General features: G+C 34.1%; 1 protein-coding gene across 3 annotated transcripts in view; it reads left to right on the forward strand.

Moving 5' to 3' along the window:
* Positions 1 to 566: 566 nt before the first annotated feature.
* Positions 567 to 24,368, forward strand: part of LOC142610252 (protein SHOOT GRAVITROPISM 6) — a 28,354-nt gene continuing 4,552 nt past the window's right edge. Inside the window, exons 1-43 of one of the 3 annotated variants that reach the window (XM_075782017.1) lie at positions 567 to 712; positions 819 to 909; positions 1,003 to 1,057; positions 1,179 to 1,310; positions 3,273 to 3,344; positions 4,865 to 4,955; positions 5,054 to 5,149; positions 6,118 to 6,196; positions 6,294 to 6,357; positions 6,958 to 7,061; positions 7,264 to 7,369; positions 8,332 to 8,421; positions 8,891 to 8,968; positions 9,199 to 9,266; positions 9,348 to 9,447; positions 9,552 to 9,728; positions 10,083 to 10,172; positions 10,309 to 10,374; positions 10,664 to 10,762; positions 10,861 to 10,935; positions 12,263 to 12,322; positions 12,846 to 12,935; positions 14,777 to 14,898; positions 15,108 to 15,237; positions 15,321 to 15,400; positions 16,158 to 16,293; positions 16,400 to 16,481; positions 16,976 to 17,130; positions 17,235 to 17,315; positions 17,416 to 17,516; positions 18,494 to 18,732; positions 18,828 to 18,937; positions 19,099 to 19,227; positions 19,352 to 19,426; positions 19,642 to 19,775; positions 19,946 to 20,018; positions 20,178 to 20,309; positions 20,621 to 20,802; positions 20,885 to 21,007; positions 21,294 to 21,354; positions 21,467 to 21,562; positions 22,664 to 22,764; positions 23,917 to 24,022. In XM_075782017.1, coding sequence (XP_075638132.1) covers positions 673 to 712; positions 819 to 909; positions 1,003 to 1,057; positions 1,179 to 1,310; positions 3,273 to 3,344; positions 4,865 to 4,955; positions 5,054 to 5,149; positions 6,118 to 6,196; positions 6,294 to 6,357; positions 6,958 to 7,061; positions 7,264 to 7,369; positions 8,332 to 8,421; positions 8,891 to 8,968; positions 9,199 to 9,266; positions 9,348 to 9,447; positions 9,552 to 9,728; positions 10,083 to 10,172; positions 10,309 to 10,374; positions 10,664 to 10,762; positions 10,861 to 10,935; positions 12,263 to 12,322; positions 12,846 to 12,935; positions 14,777 to 14,898; positions 15,108 to 15,237; positions 15,321 to 15,400; positions 16,158 to 16,293; positions 16,400 to 16,481; positions 16,976 to 17,130; positions 17,235 to 17,315; positions 17,416 to 17,516; positions 18,494 to 18,732; positions 18,828 to 18,937; positions 19,099 to 19,227; positions 19,352 to 19,426; positions 19,642 to 19,775; positions 19,946 to 20,018; positions 20,178 to 20,309; positions 20,621 to 20,802; positions 20,885 to 21,007; positions 21,294 to 21,354; positions 21,467 to 21,562; positions 22,664 to 22,764; positions 23,917 to 24,022 — 4,371 coding nt within the window. In that variant the 5' untranslated portion in view covers positions 567 to 672. Of the gene's footprint in view, positions 713 to 818; positions 910 to 1,002; positions 1,058 to 1,178; positions 1,311 to 3,272; positions 3,345 to 4,864; positions 4,956 to 5,053; positions 5,150 to 6,117; positions 6,197 to 6,288; positions 6,358 to 6,957; positions 7,062 to 7,263; positions 7,370 to 8,331; positions 8,422 to 8,890; positions 8,969 to 9,198; positions 9,267 to 9,347; positions 9,448 to 9,551; positions 9,729 to 10,082; positions 10,173 to 10,308; positions 10,375 to 10,663; positions 10,763 to 10,860; positions 10,936 to 12,262; positions 12,323 to 12,845; positions 12,936 to 14,776; positions 14,899 to 15,107; positions 15,238 to 15,320; positions 15,401 to 16,157; positions 16,294 to 16,399; positions 16,482 to 16,975; positions 17,131 to 17,234; positions 17,316 to 17,415; positions 17,517 to 18,493; positions 18,733 to 18,827; positions 18,938 to 19,098; positions 19,228 to 19,351; positions 19,427 to 19,641; positions 19,776 to 19,945; positions 20,019 to 20,177; positions 20,310 to 20,620; positions 20,803 to 20,884; positions 21,008 to 21,293; positions 21,355 to 21,466; positions 21,563 to 22,663; positions 22,765 to 23,916; positions 24,023 to 24,368 lie in introns of those variants that run through there. The other 2 variants (XM_075782018.1, XM_075782019.1) reach the window with 2 other exon arrangements.

Genomic DNA, 24,368 nt, shown 5'->3' on the forward strand with positions numbered 1-24,368 from the left:
CGTTATTCAAATAATATAACACATAAAACAACATTATTAAATGAGTCATAATTTCAATGCATACCGTATTGCGTGTAAAATAAACGTGCAATAGTTAACGTGAGATAATCATTACTTTTATATATATATATATATATATTCATTTCCCTCGTAATGATAATTAAACCGACACAGTACTGAAGCTGCGGCTCTGTAGTGGGCGATATGCATTGGTGAGCTGGGGCTTAAGTTCCACGGACACGTAAATGAGCAATGACTTGGCCGACAAACTCGAAAAATAATTCACCTTTATATATATCCAACCAAAAAAGAAAAAACAGAGAATTACAAGACCCACCACAGATCCTTTGACGCTGACGGAACAAGAGGAGTACCCACCACAAAACCCAAAAACCAAAAAAAAAAAAAAAAAAAAGGAAAAGAAGAAAATAGAAAAATACATTAAAATTCTCAAATTATTTAAAAAAAAAAAACCGGTTACAAAATTAAAAAAAATTTTAAATTCCGTTGAAACTTCGTTGAGGGCCCTCACCTGCCAAAAAAGACGCCCTTCACACACCTTCACTGCGTTGTTGTCTCTCATACCCGTCTTCGTCATCTTTACTTCTTTCTTACATTTCATTTTATTCACTCTCTCTCTATCATTCTCATTCTCATTCTCAATTTTTCGTTATGGCTTCTTCAAGCTCTGGAATCACAATTCCTGCACCAGGTAACCATTTTTGCACACACTACTTCTCAATTCCCTTAATTTCACTTCTTTAATTTCAAAATTTTTGATTTGTCCGGTGCTCCGGTGCTTTTATATATATACTCAGAGGCCGTTCAGGTTCTCGTCTCGTTGCTAGCTGATGAATCCCCAAACGTCAGAGCCGCCGCCTCCGCTTCTCTCAAGGACATCGCCGCCTTGTACCTCTCTCTCTCTCTCTCTATGTGTGTGTGTGTGTGTGTGTGAAAGTGAATTTGGTTGGTAATTGAAGCTAATGCGGGTTGCAATTGTAGGAGTCCGCTACTAGTGCTTGACTGTTGCTGGGCTGTATCTCGAGGAGGACGACGGGTACTGATGCTGTTTGAATTTTACTTGAATTTAGGGCTTGATTCTGTTATTTCTTCGTTAAAATGTGGAGTGTGATTAGTGTTTTTCTTTTTGTGTGTGTGTGTGTGTGTGAGTGATTCAGCGTTTTGGGAACATGGCTGGGATTTTTCAAGTGATGGCATTCGGAGTCCGAGCTATAGATAGTAATGATGTGGATCCTCCATTCATGGCGAAGCTCGCTAAGATTGCCACGGCGGAGATGATCTCCTCCAAGGTTCGGGTTTATTGCTCAATTCTCGTCTGTGTTGGTGAAAAAGCCTTACTTTACTACTTTGGTTGGTTTTTGATGGTTAGCATTAGCTTTTTGAGTAGGTTGATTTAGTTCAAAAACCATAATTCTCGATTAGAATTATTGTTATATGTGTAAATTTGCCATTTTCCAAATAGATTAAGCTTTTGGGACAATCGTTCAATGTTCATGATATTAGTGCAACTGTCTCTACTCTACTTCCAATATTAAAAACTAAAAATTTCAAATGTTGGGCCTCTAAAATTAAAGGGGAGTACTTCTTTGTGCTCCTTTGTATAATGGAGCTTTATTTATACAGATTTTTCTTATTTATGAAAAAAAATAAAATAATAGGTGAGTCTGGCCCCACACTTGAGAGAGTGATAGAATTTTGGTTAAATGATTAAATTTACTATTTCTGAGTAGTTTAAGCTTTTGGGACAACTACTAATTTATCAAATTCGAAGTTTGGGTTGATACTTGGGTTGGTTGTTAAACCTTGAGTAGCTTGTTGATTAGAATTACTATGCGAAGAACATCATCTTGTTCAAGCTAAGTAAAATTTTGCCTTTAGAGTTGAAAAACTTGAAGCTTAATAGAAAGGTGGGAATGAGTCTAAATGAAATTGATTTGTCCCAATTTCTGGATGCGTTGTACAAGCTTGTTGTGCAATTGGTACTATTTGACGGGGTTTCATCTGTTGCTTCTATGCACAAAAAAAAAAAGAAAAGAAAAGAAAAAGACAAAGAAGGGTGTCGAGTGCTGTAACTTGAAAGATTTGACTAAAGTAACATGTTATGTTGAAGGCAAAACAAGTTAGTCCTCTTTCCCTTTTAGAACATAGTAGCTTGATACTCATGATTGAGATATCTTATGGTTTTTTAAGTTGGAAAACATGAGCTGATGAGGGAAATCGGGTTCTTTTCACTGCTTCATGCTTGATAATGGGTCTTCTCAATATTTTTCTTGGACTCTTTTTTTTTTTTTTTTTGATAAGCAAGATTGTGCTTAGACCTATGTCTGGGAAATTATATTACTATTATTTTTTAAATATGAGATTCTTATTTAATGTTGAGATTGTTTGTACCATTTATTTTCTTGCAATTTACACATTAAACTTTTTATGAATAAGGTTGACATTGAACGAGAGAAATAGATTTTCAGGTTGAATTTTGCTTGACAGGTGCAGATAATATAACTATCTCAAACAGTTGGTAACTACTATTTGTGTCTAACATGGGCATGAGCTTATATGCTTGAGGGTAAAGTAGTGCTATATGCCAAGAGCCTTATAGCTCAATTGGTTGGCACTTCTTGGTATTTCCAAGGCACCTATAAAAAAAAAAATAATAATTAAAAAAAAAAAACTCTTAGTGTTTCCAAGACATTTAGGATTTGAATCCCCCCTACCCAATTGTAACTAATGAATTATTAAAAAAAATGTTATAGTTAAGGATTTCTTTTCTAGTACTTTTGCATACTACATGAGTATTGAGTCAAACTAGCTCTTTTGTTTCCTCATTATAAATTTAGAATTGTATTTTCTAATCAGTTACTCAAATGGTACTGAGGAAAAAGAAGTTATACAAAAATGGCACCTCTGCTGTTATAAAAATATGGGTAGAGGGTGAGGTTGTGGGTTCAAGATATATGAAGTGCGTGTAGCTTATCAATAAAAAAAGGGGGGAATGGCTTTTTGAAATCTGTAACTTTTGAGGATGTTATTCCTTCAAATTTGGTTTATAGTTATCTTATCTCATGTGCAACTATATGGCCTCCATAGCCAACATCCTATGCAATAATGCATATACATATTTTTTGTCAAAGGTGTTACTTTTGGAGATTATGTTGCTTGGTGCTCAGATTCACAGGTTTCTTTTACATGCTCAATTGTTTTGTTCCTCGAACAGCTTTTATAACTCTCTTTGGCCGTTCTCTTTTATGTAGGAGCTAAATGCAGACTGGCAAAGAGCTGCATCAGGCCTACTTGTTTCAATAGGATCACATTTGCCTGACTTAGTAAGTCTCTTGACTTGTTGCTTGTTCTGAACTTGTTGCTTATTCTGAACCATTTCAACAGTAGGTAATATGAAGCCAACACGTTGAAATATATTTGGTAAAACTGATATTACATTTTTCTTTCTATATTATAGATAGAAAACTCGCCAATAAGCTTAGCTCAAATGACACCTCCTCTCCTTGTAAGAGCAAGGTAGAGGGGGAGGTCAGGGGTTCAAGATCCACCTGGTGCATGTGTAACTTTCCAATAAAAAAAAAATATAGGTTGAAAACTCTGTTGAATTAAAAATTCCTTGATACAAGCTGAATGTCATATGGAATGGTCTTGCCCTTCTACATTATGTACAGAAAACATTGTTTAATTAGAAATTCCATTTACAAGATGAATCTGTTATGGAATGTTTATTACGAGAGAAGGACGCTACGCATGAGACATTAAAAGAAAAGGGAGCAATTGGCATATCATAAGAAACTTGAGCAACATAGTTTTTCAAAAGTTGTGGATGAAATTACAGATGTGGCTGTTTTGGTGATGAGTGAGCTGGAAAACATTATAATGGATTCTGCAAGGTTTTAAGATTTCATCCAAGATGCTGATGGGTTTAGTCAATTTGTTTTTACTTTGAAAAATGTTGCCAAATTTTTTGCATGGGTAACCATTTGGTATCATCTGTGATGATTTGTACTTGAGAGTTAGGCAGACAATTAAGAAGGTTGTGATAATTGTGAGTTTGGAAACCTACCAGATGATAATGGTTAAATACGTTTAGGATCTTCTTTTTCTTCTCAAAAACTGCATTTTCATAGGAGTACTACAAATTGGCAATTGCTCTTTGCATTCAAAATCTTTTACAACGTTGAAATCCTTCCTTTCTTGATTATCATTTATTTACTTTTTTTTTTACCTGATATCCTAGTATTTATATTTTCTACATTGTTATTTTGTATAGTTCCTCCTTATTTTCCTGTAAACTTTTATACATTTTGGAATGAAGATTTGCTTGTATTTATTGTATAGTTCCTCCTTAGCTTGGAATAATTTAAAGGAAAATTTATTGAATTTCTTTTAGTTAAACAATTGAAAATGTAAAATCATGCAAAAAAAAAAAAAGGGTAATTATTTAAAATAGATGAAGCATCTCAGAGAGGGAACTGTTCAGTCAACATTTTAGAAATGCCGGTAGTTTGATTAATAGAATGGTTTGGATCAGCATTCAGTAGTTTTAACATTGCATATGTGTACTAAGACTATTTACCAACTATCTTAGTGATACTTTGGTGGGGCTGACCCTACTTTATATTTATAGCTTCCACACTCTGTGAATATTATCTCCTAATATGCAATCAATTTAGCTTTTCCAAACATTTCTTTTTCATTGTTTATGGATGATACATAAGATATTCCTGATGTACAAATTAATATGTCCTCATTTAGTCCCTGTCTCTCTTCCCCAGCTTTTCACAAGTTCCGTCATTGAGCTTTTTTGGTTAAATGACTATTGATTTTATTGGTTTGGCAGATGATGGAAGAAATATTTCTTCATTTGTCAGGGCCAAGTCAAGCTCTTCCAGCAATGGTTCAGATTCTAGCAGACTTTGCTTCTGCCGATGGTTAATTATCACACTACTCTGTTCTTTGTGCTTTAGACCAGCTTTTACAATTTCTGCTTAAACTAAAGTGTCTGTCATACTTTTTAATTCTATTGAAGCATTGCAGTTCACGCCACGACTGAAAGGTGTACTTTCACGGGTTCTGCCTATTCTTGGAAATGTGCGAGATGCCCAAAGGCCAATTTTTGCAAATGGTGTGGTGAATTTCTTTGACCTCATGAGTGGGACAGTCGATATCTGATGCAAAATCTAGGAAATGCCTTAGTTCTTGATTTATTTTCTGTAATTTGTTGCTATATTTAGGATCTGTGTCTTCTGGTGTATTTACTAAGGATTGGAGTGAATGGCTTGTGAGGCTTATCTTTGGCAAACTGTGTGATGTATTCTGTGTTCTGGAACTGGTCAAACTTACATAGCATGTGCATCGTGCAGCACTGGCTATGTTCTCTGCATTATATAAAATAGTTATTTAACTTGTATCAAGTGAAAAGGGAAAAAAAAGGTAGATATCATATTGGCTTTTGGTGTTAGTCACCAAAATAAACTTTCAAAGAAAATATTATATATTTTATTTAAATCTAAAAATAAGTTTGACCTTTATGTGATTGACTTAAATTGTCTTTGTCTATTTTGGAGAAGACTTACGCTACTTAAGGAAAAGATAATATATTAATGGGCTTGAATTTGTAGACATGTTTAGCATCAAACTAGACTTATAAAATATGTTGGAGGTTTTACCATAACCTGTGTTCGGTTTTCCCTATCCTAAACTTAAAACACTTTCATCTCCAAACCTATAAGTTAAAAATTAGTATTCATATCTAGTGATCTCATGGTTTCTGGATCCACTACATTTCTTTTATTTCCAAAGTAAATCTAGGTCAAGTTTGAGCTTAAGTAATTCAGTGCAAGCAATAATTTCATATTCCTAGCAAGATTAAAATTCTGTACGCACAGAAATTACAAACAGATTCATTGGATGAATGTCCATCATTTTTCCATTCATGATATCTTCTTTTGGTTGTGTTACAACTTACAATATGTGAATAAAATATTCTGCATCCTTTTATTTTTGGAGTCTGATTTTGCTTTATGTATTTTTTTTAATCCTTTTTGACTCATATTAGCCTTGCAACTAGTAATATATGTTATTCTCTTCCAGCATTCAAGTGTTGGTGCCAGGCAGTATGGCAATATAGTGTGGACTTTCCATCGCATTCTCCTCTTGATGGTGGCGTCATGTGAGATCAATTTGTAGTTTTACTAGTTTTTTTCCCCTATGCCCCATATCATATTTTCAGGTTGTTCTGTCTGAAGTAAATATGTGTTTTAGTGCAGGTCGTTTTTAAATTCTGTTTTTGAGCTTTTATTGAGAGTATGGGCAGTTTCACGGGATCTAAAGGTTTGCATTTTTATTTTTTTTAGTTCTTTTGCTGGTATTCTCTCACTCTATACTCTTTTTGAACCTTCATTTTGTAATTACAACTACAACTTGGTATTAGTTATGTTTCCATTTGTATTCGTTACTATATCTTACCTTGACAAATTTTTTCTCCCTGCTTCAAAACTGGGCTGGTGCCAAATTATTCTTACTCTGCTGTATTTTTCTGGATGGATCATCTTCTCTGCTTAACGTTGAGTCGTGCATCCACATTTGGTAGAGTTGAAATAATATGTCTTCCCTTTTCCTATCGTGTTGTTTTAAAACTTTTCTTTTATTTAAATTTTTTGTTTTATTGATTTTGCAGTTTGGAGTTGAAAGAATATTTATCTGAAAAGTTGAATCGTCACTAGAAAAAATGCCTTATGTACATGAAATTTTAAGTGTGTATTATACTTTTTTTTTTTGCTATAAATTTTCTAGCAATCTTTAGTGTTTTTGCCTGGTTGATCGGTTGAATTTCCTATACATGTCTTCCATTATTTTTTATATACTTGGATTTTTTAGCAATTTACAGAAGTGATTGGTTTTGTTATTTCACTTAATTTTTGTTTGCAATAGGTTCGCATATCTTCTGTGGAAGCCTTAGGTCAGATGGTTGGCCTTATCACCCGGATACAATTAAAGTCAGCTTTACCCAGACTTGTCCCTACAATTTTGGAATTGTAAGATTTGATATATTAATAATTCTTCAAGTTATACATTTATGATGCTGCGCTGTGTATATGTTGTGTTCCTATCTTTGGTAGAATAGTTACCTGAATTGCGGTTGTACATAGACATTCTCAAAAACTTGTACATAGAAACCCATGAATCATATGAAGTCAAAAGGGATGACATTACTATTTTTTGTTTTCTGTGCATCAGGTATAAAAAAGATCACGATATAGCCTTTGTGGCAACATTTAGTCTCCACAACCTCTTAAATGCCTCTTTGCTGTCAGAAAGTGGACCCCCTTTGCTTGATTTTGAGGTAATGGACTGCTCATTCTGCTTGTTTGTCTTACCTAGTAATAGTTTTGTCGATGTTGGGCTTCTTTAATACCTTTCACATTCTGATGCAAGTGTTCTGCATTCCTGTCCCCGCCTTGTACTATAGCAACATGAATTTTAGCCTTTTAGGTAATTTGGCCTTGTAACATATTTCCTTTTCAGGTGGGATCCATTTTGTCGGTTTAGGGTAATTTGGGTGAAGTGGAAGACTTTTGACAGAACTGTAGAGAATGTCCCTAGAAACATGATTCCTTGTAGCAAGTCCAATTATTACTTAAAATGTAATTGGATTGTTACTATCTCACTAAGATTTTCTGATCTTGTGACATTGTTTAGCAACCTTTCTCTTCACGTAGGAGCTTTTACTGTATTTGCCACCCCTTACCACAAAAAAAGGAATAAAAATTTCTCATGAGCTCCTTTTGTTCTTACTAATGGGTGCTACATAGGGCTTATAATCTTGTTTATGATTTTATTTTATGATGAGATGATGGTCTTTTCTGTTTAAACTTTGTCATGTTGACATATCTGGAGGGAGAAAAACCCTTGATTACAGTAGATATAGGTGTTTTGTTAGGACTGGGGAGGATGTGGAATTCACATTGTAGGTTTTTGAGAATTTAGAGGATGCTCTATGTGAAAATACTTGGTATAAGCTATTCTTCTATGTCTTCCTAGGCTTTAACTAGTTTCTGTAATAATTTTGTTTTTAAACAGAAACTGTTACTAGTTTGTAGATTTTGTAAATATTATACGACATTAAACAACTATTCAGTCTCTGAAATCTTTGCAATTTTGTTTTTAAACAGAAACTGTTACTAGTTTGTAGACTTTGTAAATATTATACGACATTAAACAACTATTCAGTCTCTGAAATCTTTGCAAATATTACATACAGAAATAATTGTTTTGGTGCTGGTTTATTCTTCTGATGGGTTGCAGGAGCTCACAGTTATTCTATCAAGTCTTCTCCCAGTGGTTTGCATTAGTAGTGACAGCAAAGAGCACTCAGATTTCTCAGTGGCATTGAAGGTGTAATTACCAATTCCGTTTTGTGTAAATTCTTTCAATATGAGAACTTCCATTTCTTCTAGTTAGTGTTGAAGTCCACTACTTTTTCAAGCTTTCAAATTTGTTGAATTTATGAGGGTTTCTTTTCCCTTTAAATTAGTTTTAGCCAGTGGTTTGACTTTGTTTCTTCTTCATAGGACTGGCAGCAAGTTATTATTTGGTTCATGTTCTGAAATTTTTGTTTCTGGCATTTTCTTCTTTCAATTGGAAGGATCAACATCTCATTTTCTTCTCCTAATTTCTGTGCTACCCCCCCTCCTTGGCATTGTTATTACTAAACAGTTAACAATGCTGATGGATGTCATTTCTTGCCTTGAGCGGTGTTTATCATATTAGTATACTGTGTCTCATATTTTGATGATGTAGCTATTCTAATTTGGCACTGGACATCTAGATTTTTATATTTGAATGCATGTTTGCTTTGTGACAGACATATAATGAAGTTCAGCGCTGCTTTCTGACAGTTGGTTTAGTATACCCTGAGGATTTATTCATGTTCCTTCTGAATGTGAGTCCCATTTTCGGTTTTCTTTGTTTTATGCCTTTTACAAATGTATTATCTTGTTCTGTAAAGATTATAATCTTATCAGTTACTTCTTTGGTGGATAGTGCAATTCTTTCTTTTTCTTCTTAAAATAAGACAAGTTTTAAGTTGGCATCTTTTCCTCTAGGAGTTCTAAGATATAAATAAAATTTTAATGTACTGCCTTTTCTATTTCTACATATTTCTGCTACCAGAAATGCAGGTTGAAGGAAGAACCTTTGACTTTTGGTGCACTTAGTGTTTTGAAGCATCTCCTACCCAGGTTTCTTCTCTTTCTGTTATTTGCAATGGTTATTCTTGATTCTCTTAAAGGATCTGTCTTTCTTATGACCTCTACTTTCAGGTTGTCTGAAGCATTGCACAATAAAAGACCTTTACTTGTCGAAGCAGTGAAGTTGTTGCTAGATGAGAAAGATTTAGGGGTGCGAAAGGCTCTCTCAGAGGTAGTTAGTTATGAGCTGATAGTCTTAGAGTCTTTCTTTCATTTTCTAATACTTTTAGTAAAATATTCCTGTTTCTTATTAGATTCTGATTTCTTTGGTGGTAGTTGATTGTGGTTATGGCCTCTCACTGTTACTTGGTTGGTCCATCTGGGGAGGCGTTTGTTGAATATCTTGTACGGAATTGTGCTTTACCAGATCAGGACAGAAATGAGCTTGGGACCTCCAAGGATGTCTTTGGGTCTAGCGGCACAAATGTTCCTTCCCAATACAAGAGATTGGAGGTTTACATCTGACTTCTATAGATATGAAGCTTCAAATTCATTGATTGATTTGATTTATTTGTCAAAAAGAGAACGTCATATTCACAATTTCAGATGGCCCAAGTGATGGGATGGTATACTTAAAAAAAAATGGTCATTTTTGTTGTTGACAAGATTGTTAAATCCAACACCAGTTAGTGTCATATTGTTTCTGGTTTTCCAGTTATAGTACTGAGTCCTAGTGGATGGATAGCACTTTAAGGGTCAGGTTTGTGGGTTAGAAGCTAGATGTTACCTTACAATATTAATATTTTGCATATATGTAGTCATTTCTGCCTGTTATGGCCATTTAGTAGTAGCTTGTGTTCTTCTCAGGTCAAAATTGGGGCGGTTTGTCCAACAGAGTTGAGAGCAATCTGTGAAAAAGGACTCCTTTTGTTGACTATTACAATTCCTGAAATGGAGGTATGTCAGATAGCTAAATCTTTAGTGGTGACTTTACCTTTAGCGGGTTTTCTTGGTTTCTTCATGACTGGTAATGTTGAACCAACTATAACATCTTCCTTCTTCATCTTTTAATATATATCCAACACTTTTGCAGCATATTCTTTGGCCTTTTCTGTTAAAGATGATCATTCCACGGGATTATATTGGTGCAGCTGCCACAGTAAGACTTTTTTCTACAACTTGTTGCATATTCCTTGTATGTGGGGAAATATTTCTATTCCCAGGCTTTCACTGTTTCTTTAAGTGTATGCTTTTGGTGTTTATGTGGCTTGTTGCATATTCCTTCTTAAATAAGATTCTGCCTAATTGTTGTTGGAAGTACTAACTGTGAATGTCTGAATTTATGATGCAATTATTATAAGAGTTGGCTGAAAGTTTTATCATTGTGACTTTTTTCCTTAAAGAACAAAAACTCTTTGCACAAATTCACACACATGCTGCTTTTACAGGTTTGCAGGTGTATTTCAGAATTGTGCAGGCATAGACCATCTCATAGTGATAATATGCTTAGTGAGTGTAAAGCTCGTTCTGATATACCAAATCCCGAGGTAGGATCTTTGCTGGCGTCTATAAGGTATTTAGTTTCTGATTTCTTTGTCCACTTTATGACAATAACATCAGCAAAATGGTTGGTGCACATGTTTAGGAGCTTTTAGCTCGCTTGGTGGTGCTTTTGCATGATCCTTTAGCGAGGGAGCAGTTGGCAACTCAGATTTTGACAGTAAGCATCTCTTGGCCATAATTAGTGTAAATAATGTATAAGTTTCTATATGTCAAAACAAATATGTAAATTGAGGGGTCCACTATTCTCTGGTCAAATTCATATAAAAATAATTGATAGGAATGATCTACTTCCTTATACTTGCATAGAATATATCAATGTACTCTACTTTCTCCTGAAAATTGAAGTGTTTCAGGTTTTCTTTCTGGTGCTATCTCCTGTCTTCATACTGCAAATGGGTTGTTTTTACTTTGTTTGGGGTCCAATGGATGTTTTCTAAGAGTTGTAGACTTATTTTTTGGATGGAGGAAAGGGTTTGGTAACCATAGAGCTCCTTTTGCTGGGAATCTGGCTCCTTTATGTTTAATGCCGACACTTAGGAGAGAGATGAATAACTATATTTCGAAGAAGTCCATATTTTTGAGATCATTGTTTATGTGGTCTTGTATGATTGGATCTACTGATGAATGGTTGATTAGAGACTTTATAGATTTTATTTCTGATTATAATTCTTTAGTAGGGTTTGCATCCACAGCCTATGCATTCAAAGTCTTTTCCCTTTTCTCTCTGATCAATAAAAAATATTGCAAGTCAATAACACATACACTTTGTAATTCTGAATCAAACTTGAAAAGGGGTGTGGGAGAAGGGGGGGGGGGGGGGGGTGGGTGTGTTTAAAATTTAATGACAAATTGGGGGTTTTTGTATTCAATGAGGGATGAGTCTTTGTCTCTGTATTATATGGTTAGTATTCAAAGACTGGAAATTTTGGTTAGAACTTTGACAATTTTCATGAAGGACAACGTTTAACTACAAATTTGGTTGTAGCTTTAGGCTACAAACTCACTCTATTTTTTTATTACAAGTGAATTTTGACAAATTCACCATTGGATTACATCTTCTTCTTATATCTTTCATGTTTGCAAAATTTCAAGAAAATTAAAGATCAATAGCTATATCATCAATAAAATTTTAAATTGCAAGTTTTTGTAATTAAAATTATGCATAAAATATAAGTTTATAGATTATATAGTAAATAATATCCGATTGATACAAAATTTGACATGTGTATTAAGAGCGTATAGAACATGTAATTCAACGATTAGATTTTCAAAATATGCAGTAATATTTATTTTATTGAATGAGTTTGTACCCTAAAGCTACAACTAATTTTATAGCTAAACTTTATCCTTTCATGAAATTGTGTGTCTGTGATGTGATTTTTTAAAAATTATTTCTATCATGATCCTTACATTGATTTTATTTGGTTTCAATTACAATACTTGAATGGAAAAATATGTGTTTATTTGTTTTCATTGACTTGCAGGTCCTTTGTTATCTAGCACCTCTCTTTCCGAAAAATATCAACTTGTTTTGGCAAGATGAGGTATATTGCTATGTGCACAAAACTGATTTGGAATTGAAAGTTCATATTCAATTGAAGTTTTGAAGCTTTCTAATGAGTACATACTGTTGTGTGGGAGTGGAAAACTAATGAAATGGTTTGGCCAGTAATATATATTTGATTCTTAAATAGAAACCTGTTCGTTTGTTTTTGGCTCAAAAAATGATTAAAAAAAAAAAAAAAAAAAAAAAAAACCTATTCTATAGATATATGAAAGTGGTAATTGTAAATTAAACATTGGCTGATCTCTTTACAATTATATTGGGTAAAAGTGGGTTAAGTTCAGTTCATTAGTTGATGAACATTGTGGGATCAGGTAGATCTTTGTCACTCTGAGAAGATTTTAGATACATTTTAGATCTCTCATCCAGCCATTCATAAAAAAAAGTTGGCAAAATCGTTTGGGGTTAAGCTTCTTCTTTTGTATAACTTATATCGTTTACAAAAGTATACAAAATGGTTTTTCATTAGAATCTAATTAATTGTAGTCTTTGCTAAGCTCTAGATTCCAAAAATGAAGGCATATGTTAGTGACACAGAAGACTTGAAGCAAGATCCGTCCTATCAAGAGACTTGGGATGACATGATAATAGATGTAAGTCTCTTTGAGTTTATATTCATCCAGATGATATATGTTCCTCTTTCCATCAGTATATTTTGATTAAATAGTTAAACACTAACAATAAACCCTGTGTTTATATTTTCTCCTTTTGTAAGTCCATTGTAGTTTTTTTTTTTTTTTTTAAATTTATAAGCAATAAAGATTTATTTATGTTAAATTACCAATTGTCTCAAAAGTTTAAGCTATTAGGATATGATAAATTTGAATCATTCAATCAATACTTCTAACACTCCCCTTACATGTGGGCCAAAACTACCTTTTAATTGGTGAGGCCCAACACGTGGGAATTTAAATGGGAGGTAAAGTAGAGGAGATAAGGATCGAACTCAGATCTCACGCTTTGATACCATGTTAAATTACGAACTTTCCTAAAAGCTTAAGTTATTAGGATTGGATAAATTTAATCATTTAACAAAGGAGACAGGATTTCCATGTCTCAGACCCTAGAACTCCCAAAAAATCCACAAGGGTTGTTACTTTAAAAAAAAGGTTTACATGAGGAATGTTGAAAACATGGCATTCACATTCTTCAAGTTTGAATTGCCAATGAGCCCTAGTTCATTGGGCACCTCTTGCAAGAGCTAGGTGTAGGGTGAGGTCATGTGTTCAAGATCCACTGGGTCCATGTGTAACTTGCCAATAAAAGGAACAACATTCTGAGTTTGATTTACCGGGTATATGACTTGATACTAATTTTTCTATATAAGCAACAAAGAGGAACCGCAAATTTATTTATGAAAGTTGCACAATTTGTTTACTTGTATTAGGTGCATGAAAAAACAATATAACTCTAATTAAAGAAAAGTCGTTATCCTTACAAAAGAATTAGAGTAAACAAAAAATTGGTCTAAATTATTTCTGAGAGTTGCACAATTTGTTTACTTGTATTAGGTGCTTGAAAACCTAGGAAGCACGGGTGCGGCGTTTGGGCCGCCGCACCCGCGTCCGACGTGGGAACGCGCAGGCGACGCTGCTGCCTGCGTGTCTGTGCCGCGTCGGACATTAAAAAATTATTTTTTTCGGCGCGATACGCGCCGATTCAGGCCGACGCGCGCCGATTTGGCCCGAATCGGTCCGTATCGGACGCAACACTGATACCGGCCGATGCCGGCGAAATCGGCTGATACGGCCGAAATTCAAAAAAAAAAAAAAAAACAACAATAGGTGCGAAACGCACCGTTTAACTTGGCCGGAAAAAAAAAAAAAAAAAAAAGGTGCAAACGCACCGTATTGAAAAAAATCAAAACCCTATAGCTCTCAGCCAAAACACACTCATTTCTCTTCAATTTTCAGTTTTTCACTCAGTCCGCTTCTGCTCTCAGCCGACCCAACCCTCTGCCTCTTCAATCTTCATTTTTCTTGCGCCTTTCTCCCACTCTCTGCCTTCACTCTTCAGCTAGGTTCTCTCCCATTCTCTGCCTTCACTCTTCAGCTGTGCTAGTTATTATTTACTATTGCTCTTAAATTTGGTATATGTTTATATAATGTGAAAAAAGTATGTTTAACAATATATTAAAAATATAAATAAAAATATTTTTAATAATCTTTTAATCGCCGCACCCCGCCGCACCCGCACCCTACTTTTTCAAAAATTGCCGAGTCTCGCACCCGCACCCGAATCCCGAAACGCACCCGTGCTTCATAGTTGAAAACCAATATAACTCTAATTAAAATTAAAAAAAAATCTTTATTTTTACAAATTAATTAGAGGACATTTCTAAAGTACCTTAAAAGTAGACAAGATGTGCTGGGAAACTATGGTATCCTGATTCTTACAATTGTGTGTAACAGTTCTCTTTATTATTGGATGACAGTTTCTTGCGGAATCTTTGGATGTGATTCAAGACACCAATTGGGTGATGTCTCTTGGAAATGCTTTCACCAAACAATATGAGCTTTATACTTCTAATGATGAACATTCTGCACTCCTTCACCGGTATTAAAAATTTTCAATTCAATATTGCTCCGTTAGATTCAGGAAGCATTATTTAATTGATATTTCTTTCTTTTGCACTGAAAGTGATTTGATTTCTCATTTTCGTCAAGTTGTGAGTGTTTTTGAATACCTGTTTTGGCCATTGTCAACAGAAAAAAAGGTTACACAACCTTTTAACTTTGGGAGGGTATATGTTTTTGTTTTTGCAGGTGCTTGGGTATTCTTCTTCAAAAGGTCAATGACAGGACTTATGTTCGTGATAGGATAGATTGGATGTATAAACAAGCTGACATTTCAATTCCAACAAACAGGCTCGGATTGGCAAAAGCCATGGGACTGGTACTTAAGAGTTTGGTGCATGTTGTTTACTGTTTCCATTTGGTTATGTGTTTATAATATATATTGCTTTTGACTGCTTTTAGGTTGCAGCATCCCACTTGGATACTGTATTGGACAAGCTGAAAGATATTCTGGATAATGTTGGGCAAAGCATTTTTCAAAGGTTTGTTACTATCTTCTAAGATAAATGTATTCTCTCTTTTTTCTTTATGTGGTTGCATATATACACACATATGAATATGTACAAATATAGAAATATACATGCAAGCTATATACATGTAAGATGTCTTCAGAGGGACACTCTTCTCTATGCCCTTGGTTAGTTGCTTTTTGTTATGGCTTTCTTGATAGCATGACATGCAATATAATTTTTGGCTTTTCCATTGTTGTTAATATGATTGAACTTAGTACCCTGAAGAATGAATTGATAACAAACATTGCTAAAATGCCTTTTAGACACTGAGTTTATGTTTGATTTCAAAACTTACATTTGATAGATTCTAGCAGTTACTGCAGGTTTCTTGTCAAAATTTGGGGCTGAAATTAGATTATATAGAAGTGCCTATGATTTTGTTTCAAAAAAACTATGTTTTCCTTTTTTTTTAATGCAGGCTGGATGCTTTAACTGCCTTAATTGATTCATTAGAAGGATCTAGAACCCCCCCCCCCAAAAGAAAAGAAAGATATTGTCAATTTTTTTTTTCTATTTTTTAGTGGTATTTTTTACTGGGTATATAATATCTTCTAGGTCAGTGTAATACTTTTTTGGTATTTTATTTTTTTATTTTTTATTTTTTTTGTAACTAGGTCAGTGTTAGTCCCCCCTGGCTCCCTTTTTCGTGTGTTTGTAATTTTATATGAAAAACGTGTATCAATTAAGGATATTCATGTGAACAAGCTCTTTATTTCATCTATTGCAGATTCCTATCCTTTCTCTCTGACAGCTTTAGAGCAGAAGAGTCTGATGATATACATGCTGCTTTGGCTCTAATGTATGGCTATGCTGCAAAATATGCTCCATCAACAGTTATTGAAGCCAGAATAGATGCACTTATTGTATGAGATGTCTTTTCTCCTAATGCTTCTCCACGGAGATCTCAGTATATACTATAATTAATGTATTCAGTTTCTGATGCCTTGTATGTGTTTATTCCTTTTGCAGGGGACTAATATGCTTTCACGGCTTCTTCATGTGCGCCACCCTACAGCAAAGCAGGCGGTTATCACTGCCATTGATTTACTAGGTCTGTATAATTATGTGAAATATGGTGTCTTAATATCCTCTGCTGCAGTTTTACATTTTTTTTAGGAGTTTGAGTGAAATTGTTCACTAAAAGTGAATAAGGTCTAGAATCCTTGAGAACCAAAAAGAAATGGAAAGAGAACCTCCAGAGGCTTTTATTGTTCTTGCTTTGTCTTTGAAATTTATTGGATTTTCTTTTTGTGAATGTAAAAATTGTCCATTTCTTTACTTAACCAAAAAAATAAATAAATAACAATTGTCCAAAATTTTCTATAAAAAGCTGCCAAAGCTAGTCAAATTACACTCCACATGACATTTATGTTATATATGATATGCTGCGTTCTTTGCAATTGAAATTTGTTCCTTAATGACTAATTGTAATTTGTCATATGTTTTACTGGAAGGGTTTTAACGAATTGAAAAGATAAACAAATCTTTCTTTATGATTATCAGCCTCGTGAAGATAATGGCATTATTGTGATGGTGATAATGCAGGTTGTGCTGTCATTAATGCTGCGGAGAATGGTGCATCGTTTCCTTTGAAAAGAAGGGACATAATGCTTGACTATATTTTGACCTTAATGGGCCGAGAGGCCCGAGATGACAATGAAGACTTTGTTGATTCTAATCTTGAACTTCTCCATACTCAAGTATATTACTTATCAAATCATTATATCTTGTTCTAAAGCTATCAGTTATGGTTTACTTTTGTTGGAACTGTTTTAACTTTTCCTCTTTATTGATGCTTTTGTAGGCCCTTGCTTTAAGTGCCTGTACTACCTTGGTTTCTGTGGAGCCAAAACTAACGGTTGAAACACGAAATCATGTGATGAAGGTACAAAATTTTGATATATTGGATTATGTGTCATTAACAATGAGAATTTTACTCTATAATATTTGTTTCGAATTCATAATTATTTTGACAAATTTGGCAGGCAACACTTGGGTTCTTTGCTTTGCCTAATGATCCGGTAGATGTTGTCAATCCCCTTATTGATAACCTTATCACTCTCTTATGTGCAATTCTTCTCACAAGGTATTCTAATCAAAAGGTCTTTGCTTTTCCTGACTTGCTTATTCCTTTGAAAACATTAATGTTTCTTTGTCTCTAGAAGTTTTGGTTAAATGTATTATATTAATTGATGACATAATTTGCTTTTGCCGTTACTTTTTTCTAATATCTGAATGGAGTATTTTCATAAAGATAATATTTGGTTCCATTTTTTGAATTCTATATTTTGAACTGGACTTTAAAAAATTAAGCGGAAGTATGTTATTGAATTTTTCATGGCTGCTTTTTCTTCAATAAGGAGTACTAATTCTATGGAAGCACTCCCAGTGGCTGAAGTTTCTAAACCATACCCGTGTAATATGTTACTTCTTGCTTGCACTTGGTAGCTTTTATGAGAGTATTAGTGATCCCTTAATACTAATCTATTTTTTTACTGAAAGAGTGAAGAACAGTGAGGCTTATTGATGCAGGAGATGCAAGAAAATTATTATTTAATATTATTTGTATTTGCAAGTTATTTGTATTTTTATGTTTTTAGGTCCTATTAGTTTATTGGGCTATTAGTATTTTAATTTGGAAGCAGGGTTATTTCTGTAATAAGGCAATTAGAGTTTCCTAGCCAATTAGAACTAGGGTTTAGCAATCCTTTATAAGCAACTTATTGTACTCCTTGAGGGGTAGTTGATATTTTGATAAATAAAAACAATGGCCGTTTGGTCTTTCTTTGATCTGGTGCTGACTCCAGGTCTACCCTAGGTGCTGACTCCTAGTGGTTTCCACGTTTAGTGCTGACTCCAAGTAAGGCCTAAGTGCTGACTCTTAGGTCATATCCATTTATTTTTGTTGTTTCAATTTTTGTTCTGGTTGTCTTGCGTCACTTATAATACAATCCATTTGCATAGAACTGCATATATTACTCTATCTGTATGTGTATGTGCTAATTGATCTGTCATGTAAGATTTTATATTATCTCTTCTAATTTTCAAAATTTTAAAACTCAGTGGAGAGGATGGGAGAAGTCGGGCAGACCAGCTATTGCATATGTTGAGACAAATTGATCAGTATGTTTCTTCGCACGTGGAGTATCAAAGGAGAAGAGGTTGTCGGGCAGTATATGAGATGCTTCTCAAGTTCAGGACGGTTTGCATCAGTGGATATTGTGCGCTGGGCTGCCATGGAAGTTGCACACATAGCAAGCAAGTTGACCGTACTGTGCATGGGAATTTTTCCAACTTACCATGTAAAATTGTATACCGAGACAGCTTCCTAATCACTTGTTTCTTTCACTGTCTTATGCCAGTTTTTTATTTATTTATAATTTTGTTCAACTTTCAGCGGCATTTGTACTACCAAGTCGTGAAGCATTGTGTTTAGGAGATAGAGTTGTCATGTATCTCCCACGTTGTGCAGATACTAATTCTGAAGTTAGAAAAGTTTCTGCTCAGGTGAGTGATTGGCAGGCAGCTTTAATAGTGTCAAATCAGTTGATTCTCTATGCTGCATTATGAACCATCATTTGTAGGTTCAAGTGCATAGGCTGTATAAGTATACTTCCCAATTTTCTCTTACATCTGGTAGAAAAATCTCATAAACTTTGTTTGGGTAGATCCTTGATCAACTCTTCAGCATCTCTCTTTCACTTCCAAGGCCTGCAGCTTCCAAGTTTTCTGTGGACATAGAATTGTCCTATGGTGCTTTGTCCTCCCTTGAGGATGTTATAGCCATCTTGAGGAGTGTAAGTTTGTTCGAAACTCTTTGTATTATTTTCATTGTTTATTCATTTTATTCTCTTTCGAGGCTGTGGAAGGGGAATTGTGAAACTAGGATGAAATTTTTGGTTTTTCTATATGTTTAATCAGGACGCATCTATTGATCCATCAGAAGTATTCAACAGAATTATTTCCTCTGTCTGTATTTTGTTGACAAAGGATGAGGTAATTTTTTATTGAGAAATACAGTTGCTTGTGTTCCCAGATTATTGTACCTTTTAGTCGTTATATTTGCCTTTGAGTACACTACCTGTATACTTGCTTGTAGTCTTTGATTTATTACAAAAGAAATTTACTTATCAAAAAACAAAAGAAGAAAATTGAAAATTCAGAATCAATGCTGCAATTGCTTCTTCTTACATATCAAGAGCTTCTTGCAGCTTGTTGCTACCCTCCATGGTTGCTCATCAGCTATATGTGATAAAATCAAGCAGTCAGCTGAAGGGGCCATACAAGCTGTCATTGAGTTTGTTACGAAGAGGGGGCATGAGCTGGTCGAAAATGATGTTTCAAGGTTTTCCTACTTAAAAATTTCTGTAGTATTAAAAAATTTCAGAATTTTGGAACTGTGTGTATATCTTTTTCTCTTTTTTTAATAAAAAAATTATGAATGAGTTGTGTGTATATCTTCTGATAAGTAGATTGCTGTATTTTTTAGTAAGACTGATGATTTATTACCAACAGAACAACCCAATCTTTGCTCTCTGCTACAGTTCATGTAACTGAGAAGCAATTACGTTTGGAAATTCTTGGTGCCGTATCCTTCTTTCATTTAGATTCATTAATCTGCCTGATGCTATAGTTAGCACCTATTTTTTGCATAACTGTCTGTGGCTTTGTTGGATCAACTATGCAGTTATCCTTTTTGTTTTCGGTGGTTCCTTTGTCTCTTAAACATTTCCTTAACTTCCGAAAGATTTCTTCTTTAGCTGAGAGCACGAGTTCAAAAATTGTTTTCAATGAAGTATTGGCTACTGCTGGAAGGGATGTAGTCACAAAAGATATATCTAGACTACGTGGTGGCTGGTCAATGCAGGATGCATTTTATGTAAGTTATATTTGTTTTACAGTAAGAAAATTGTTATTGTTAGACATTTATTTTATATTGTCTGTGACATTACCAGTAACCATAAGTGAGTGTTAAGTTCACTAATAAGCAGACAATATAAAATAAATGCTCAAGTGACTTGCCTCTAGCTAGAGTGCACTTAGGATTATGAATTGTGTTTGTATGTCTTTTTTTATTTCCTTTATTATCATAATCTTTGTTTTTTGCCCTCAATTAAATAAACCATTTCGATGATTTATATACTAAATCAACTGTTTATTTAGTTATCTATTCTATACTTTTTGTAATAGGCATTTTCCCAGCATACGGTGCTTTCATCTTTGTTCCTGGAGCATGTGATATTTGTCCTTAGCCAGCCTCCAATTCTGAGAGGTGATTCCCGGAAAGGAGAGAACTCTAGCCATCTTGTTGACGGTCAGATGGAAGATGACATTCTGCAAGCTGCTATTTTCGCTCTCACAGCATTTTTCAGGTCCGTACAATTGGCTGCATTCATCAAGTCTCTACTGTATTATACAGTTGAACAAATTTTGCAATGTTTTATGTTGTTGCAGAGGTGGTGGTAAAGTCGGAAAGAAATCCGTTGAACAAAGCTATGCTTCTGTTCTTGCAGAACTTACTCTCCAGTTGGGTAGTTGTCATGGTCTCGTGAGCACTGGTCAGTATGAACCACTACGGTGAGGACCTAGCTTATACTACCTGGTAGACCTATCAACATTTAATTTTCTGGTTATAAAGTTCACTGCTTTTCTTTCTTTCTCATTTTTTATTTTTTATTTTATTTTTATTTAAGCAAAAGAGTCTTGTAAACTGTTGCTCGGTGGCATTAATTGATTTCTTTTATTAAGAGAACCAGGGATCAAATCCCCCCACCATCACTTGTAACAATGAATTTTCAAAAAGAAAAAGTTCACTTAAAAAAAAAAAATTTAATTCCCTTATTTGCCTTTTTTTTTTTGGCAGGGCCCTTCTAATTGCATTTCAGGCATTCTGTGATTGCGTTGGAGATCTTGAAATGGGAAAGGTAAACAAGCATATGGGCATCGTATTCTATTACAGTGAAGGGAATCTCTAGTATTGTGATTTGTAATATTTAGGGAAAGAAAGATAATATCAGCTCTTCTTTTTGTTTATAGATTTTGGCCAGAGATGGAGAGCTAACTGACAATGAGAGGTGGATCAATCTTATTGGAGACATAGCCTCCTGCATTTCTATAAAGAGACCGAAAGAGGTAATATTTCACTTGGGATATTATATAATAATGCTATATATATAAATATATATATTTGTGTCTACATTTAGTTTTAGTATGATAAGTGAAAAATTCTAACAAGCGGTGGAAAATGAAGTTTGAGAACAAGGACACTAGGTATAGGGAATAAAACAATTCAATCATGTTCTATTATACTCATGGTCAATTTCATGTGAAATTGGTGACTTGGCAATGAAAAATGATAGTACAGATGATTTCTTCTCTTTCCATTACATCTATTAAAGCATCAATTTTCTTCTTTGAGGCTATAGAGAGTCAGGGTTTTGCACTCATTGTCACTCCAGCCTAGAAGTGGTTTAGATGATGGAGATGGGAACTAAAATTAGAAATGAAGTTCATACTCATGGTTAACTTCATGCGAAAATGGTGAATTGGCAATGAAAAGTGATAGGATTATACATCTTTTATTCGATCCATTCACTTATCAAAAAAAAAAAAAAAAATGATAGGAAAGATGACTCCTTCTCTTTCCTTTTCTTTGGTTATATAAAGAGTCAGGGTTTTGCACTTTTGATCACTCCAGCCTAGAAGTGATTTACGTGATGGAGATGGGAACTGAAATATGAAATGAAGGGTTTGCAAGAAAGATGCTATAGATTCTAATTTCTTTACATCTTTGAGAATATGTTATTTATAATTTTTGCATAAATTTACCTTCAAAATGAAAGTAACTGCAGTTCAATTGTTATTATTATTTAAATATATATATATATAAATTTATATATATATATTTAAAGTAACTGCAGTTCTTCTGTTTAAACAGGCTAAGTTTGTAGTTAAAACCTTATATTCCTTTATTGAGTTCCATAACCTTTCATGAAAGGTTTTAAGTTGATGCCTGAAACCTTAATGGGGTAACAGTATTCCCATTTTTAAATGATTGGACTTAAGTGGTGTAGCTCATTGGTGAATTTACATTTGAGATCTACAACAAATTTCAACTTAATATTGTTTTTATAGAAAAAATTCCATTGCCAGTTTGTAACAGCTACTATTTTACTGATTTTGGATTTATCTGGAATATTATTGATGTTTGTTATTTTGTGGTAAATTTTATAGGTTCAAAGTATTTGTATAATTTTGAGTAAATCCCTAAGTCGACAGCAAAAATACCAAAGGGAAGCTGCAGCTGCTGCATTGTCGGAATTTGTTCGTTATAGGTATATATAGAAGAGTTGACATACACACTGGTGGGGGGAAGATCCCTTAATTCCGTCTAATTTTTGGTTAGGAGTGAGACTTGTGGCATTTTTTTGATTTCATGCAGTTCACATGAAATTTCTAAGACCATTGGATTTTTTAAATGCCATGTATCTCACATCCAACTAAAAATTGGAGGATTTAAATGGGATGGGGAGCCTCTCCCAAACCAGTGCTCTCTTTTTTGCACTGTTTTGTTTTGTTGTATTTTATGTAATTTTGTATGGAATGTTGCCACTATTGGTATTTTAATTGTTCCATTGATGGCGTGATGGTTACTATTTACCATGCAGTTGCAGCTGCCTTTTCCCTTGTTTTTATTTTATTTATTTATTTATTTATAAGTTTTTAAAGAACCAATTGTGTGTAAAGAGTATAAGGATGGAGATGATAACAGACACCCAATGGGGTTCTAATCTTATTTGTCTCAATATGATGTGTAGTATAGCATCCCTTCCCTTTTCTTCTTTCCAAAAAAGGGTGGAAACAGTGGAGACCCTCTGTGTTTGAAATGGTCTGATTGATGAAGGTGAATAAATTTACTGCCTTAAGTAACTGAAGAAACAAAAAGGGAGAAAGGAGAGGGAAAAAAGGGGGGGGGGGGGGGGGTAGGAGTTCCTTATGGTAAAGGCTTAATTAATATGTGAACCTCTTGTCAGCATTTTTGTGATTCAATTGTTTTGGGCCAGATAATGTTCTCCAATATTATTCATTTTTATATTGATCAATTGTGTACCATGTAGATAGCTGTCTAGCACCGTGTGCTTGATTCAGGTATTTTGGCCCAACTATTATCTTGATTTTGTCAATGTTCCATTTGGACTCCTTTCCTATAAAGTGGGGCCCCACTAAATGTTTGGAGCCTGATGAGCAAGTTTAAGTTATTGAGAACTTTCAATTACTTGTGATTTTTTTAGATTTATAAGAGAGGTTTGCTATTTTTGTTTCTATCAAAATTTTTTTTTTTTGAGAATCATTCTGTTTTTATCACTTGATTGTTGTTAGTTTAATGCCTTTTTTTTTCTTCCATTCCTTTCATTAATGTTTTTAATTGGTTTTAGCTTATCAATGATTTCAAGTTCTTATAAACCTTAATGTTCTCAATAATGCAGTGGTGGGCTTGGTTCCCTATTAGAGCAAATGGTAGAAGTGTTGTGTCAACACGTATCAGATGAGTCTCCAACTGTTAGACGGCTATGTTTGAGAGGACTAGTACAGGTTTTATATTTTATACAAACCTCAAAATTGTCCTATGGCATTGATTTTCTCACAAGTAGATAACTGTCGAACTATTTGTATTGTTCTACTCCTTTTGTTTTTATTTTTTATTTTTTATTTAAAAAATTAAAAATTGGTTCCTATCACTATTTTATTTTTTTTAAGTGTTGAAAACTTTTCATGCATTGTTGTCTGATCTCAGTTCTGAACTAGGAACCTATAGTGTTGAGACTAGTGTGATAACCAACTACACCATCCAGACATTCCTATCATTATTTTTAATAAATTTTCAACGATTAAATTATTTCTTTTTGCTGAATAGTTGAACTCTGCATATACATTTGCT

The sequence above is a fragment of the Castanea sativa genome, chromosome 9, assembly GCF_040712315.1.
Source record: "Castanea sativa cultivar Marrone di Chiusa Pesio chromosome 9, ASM4071231v1".
NCBI classification, from domain to species: domain Eukaryota; kingdom Viridiplantae; phylum Streptophyta; class Magnoliopsida; order Fagales; family Fagaceae; genus Castanea; species Castanea sativa.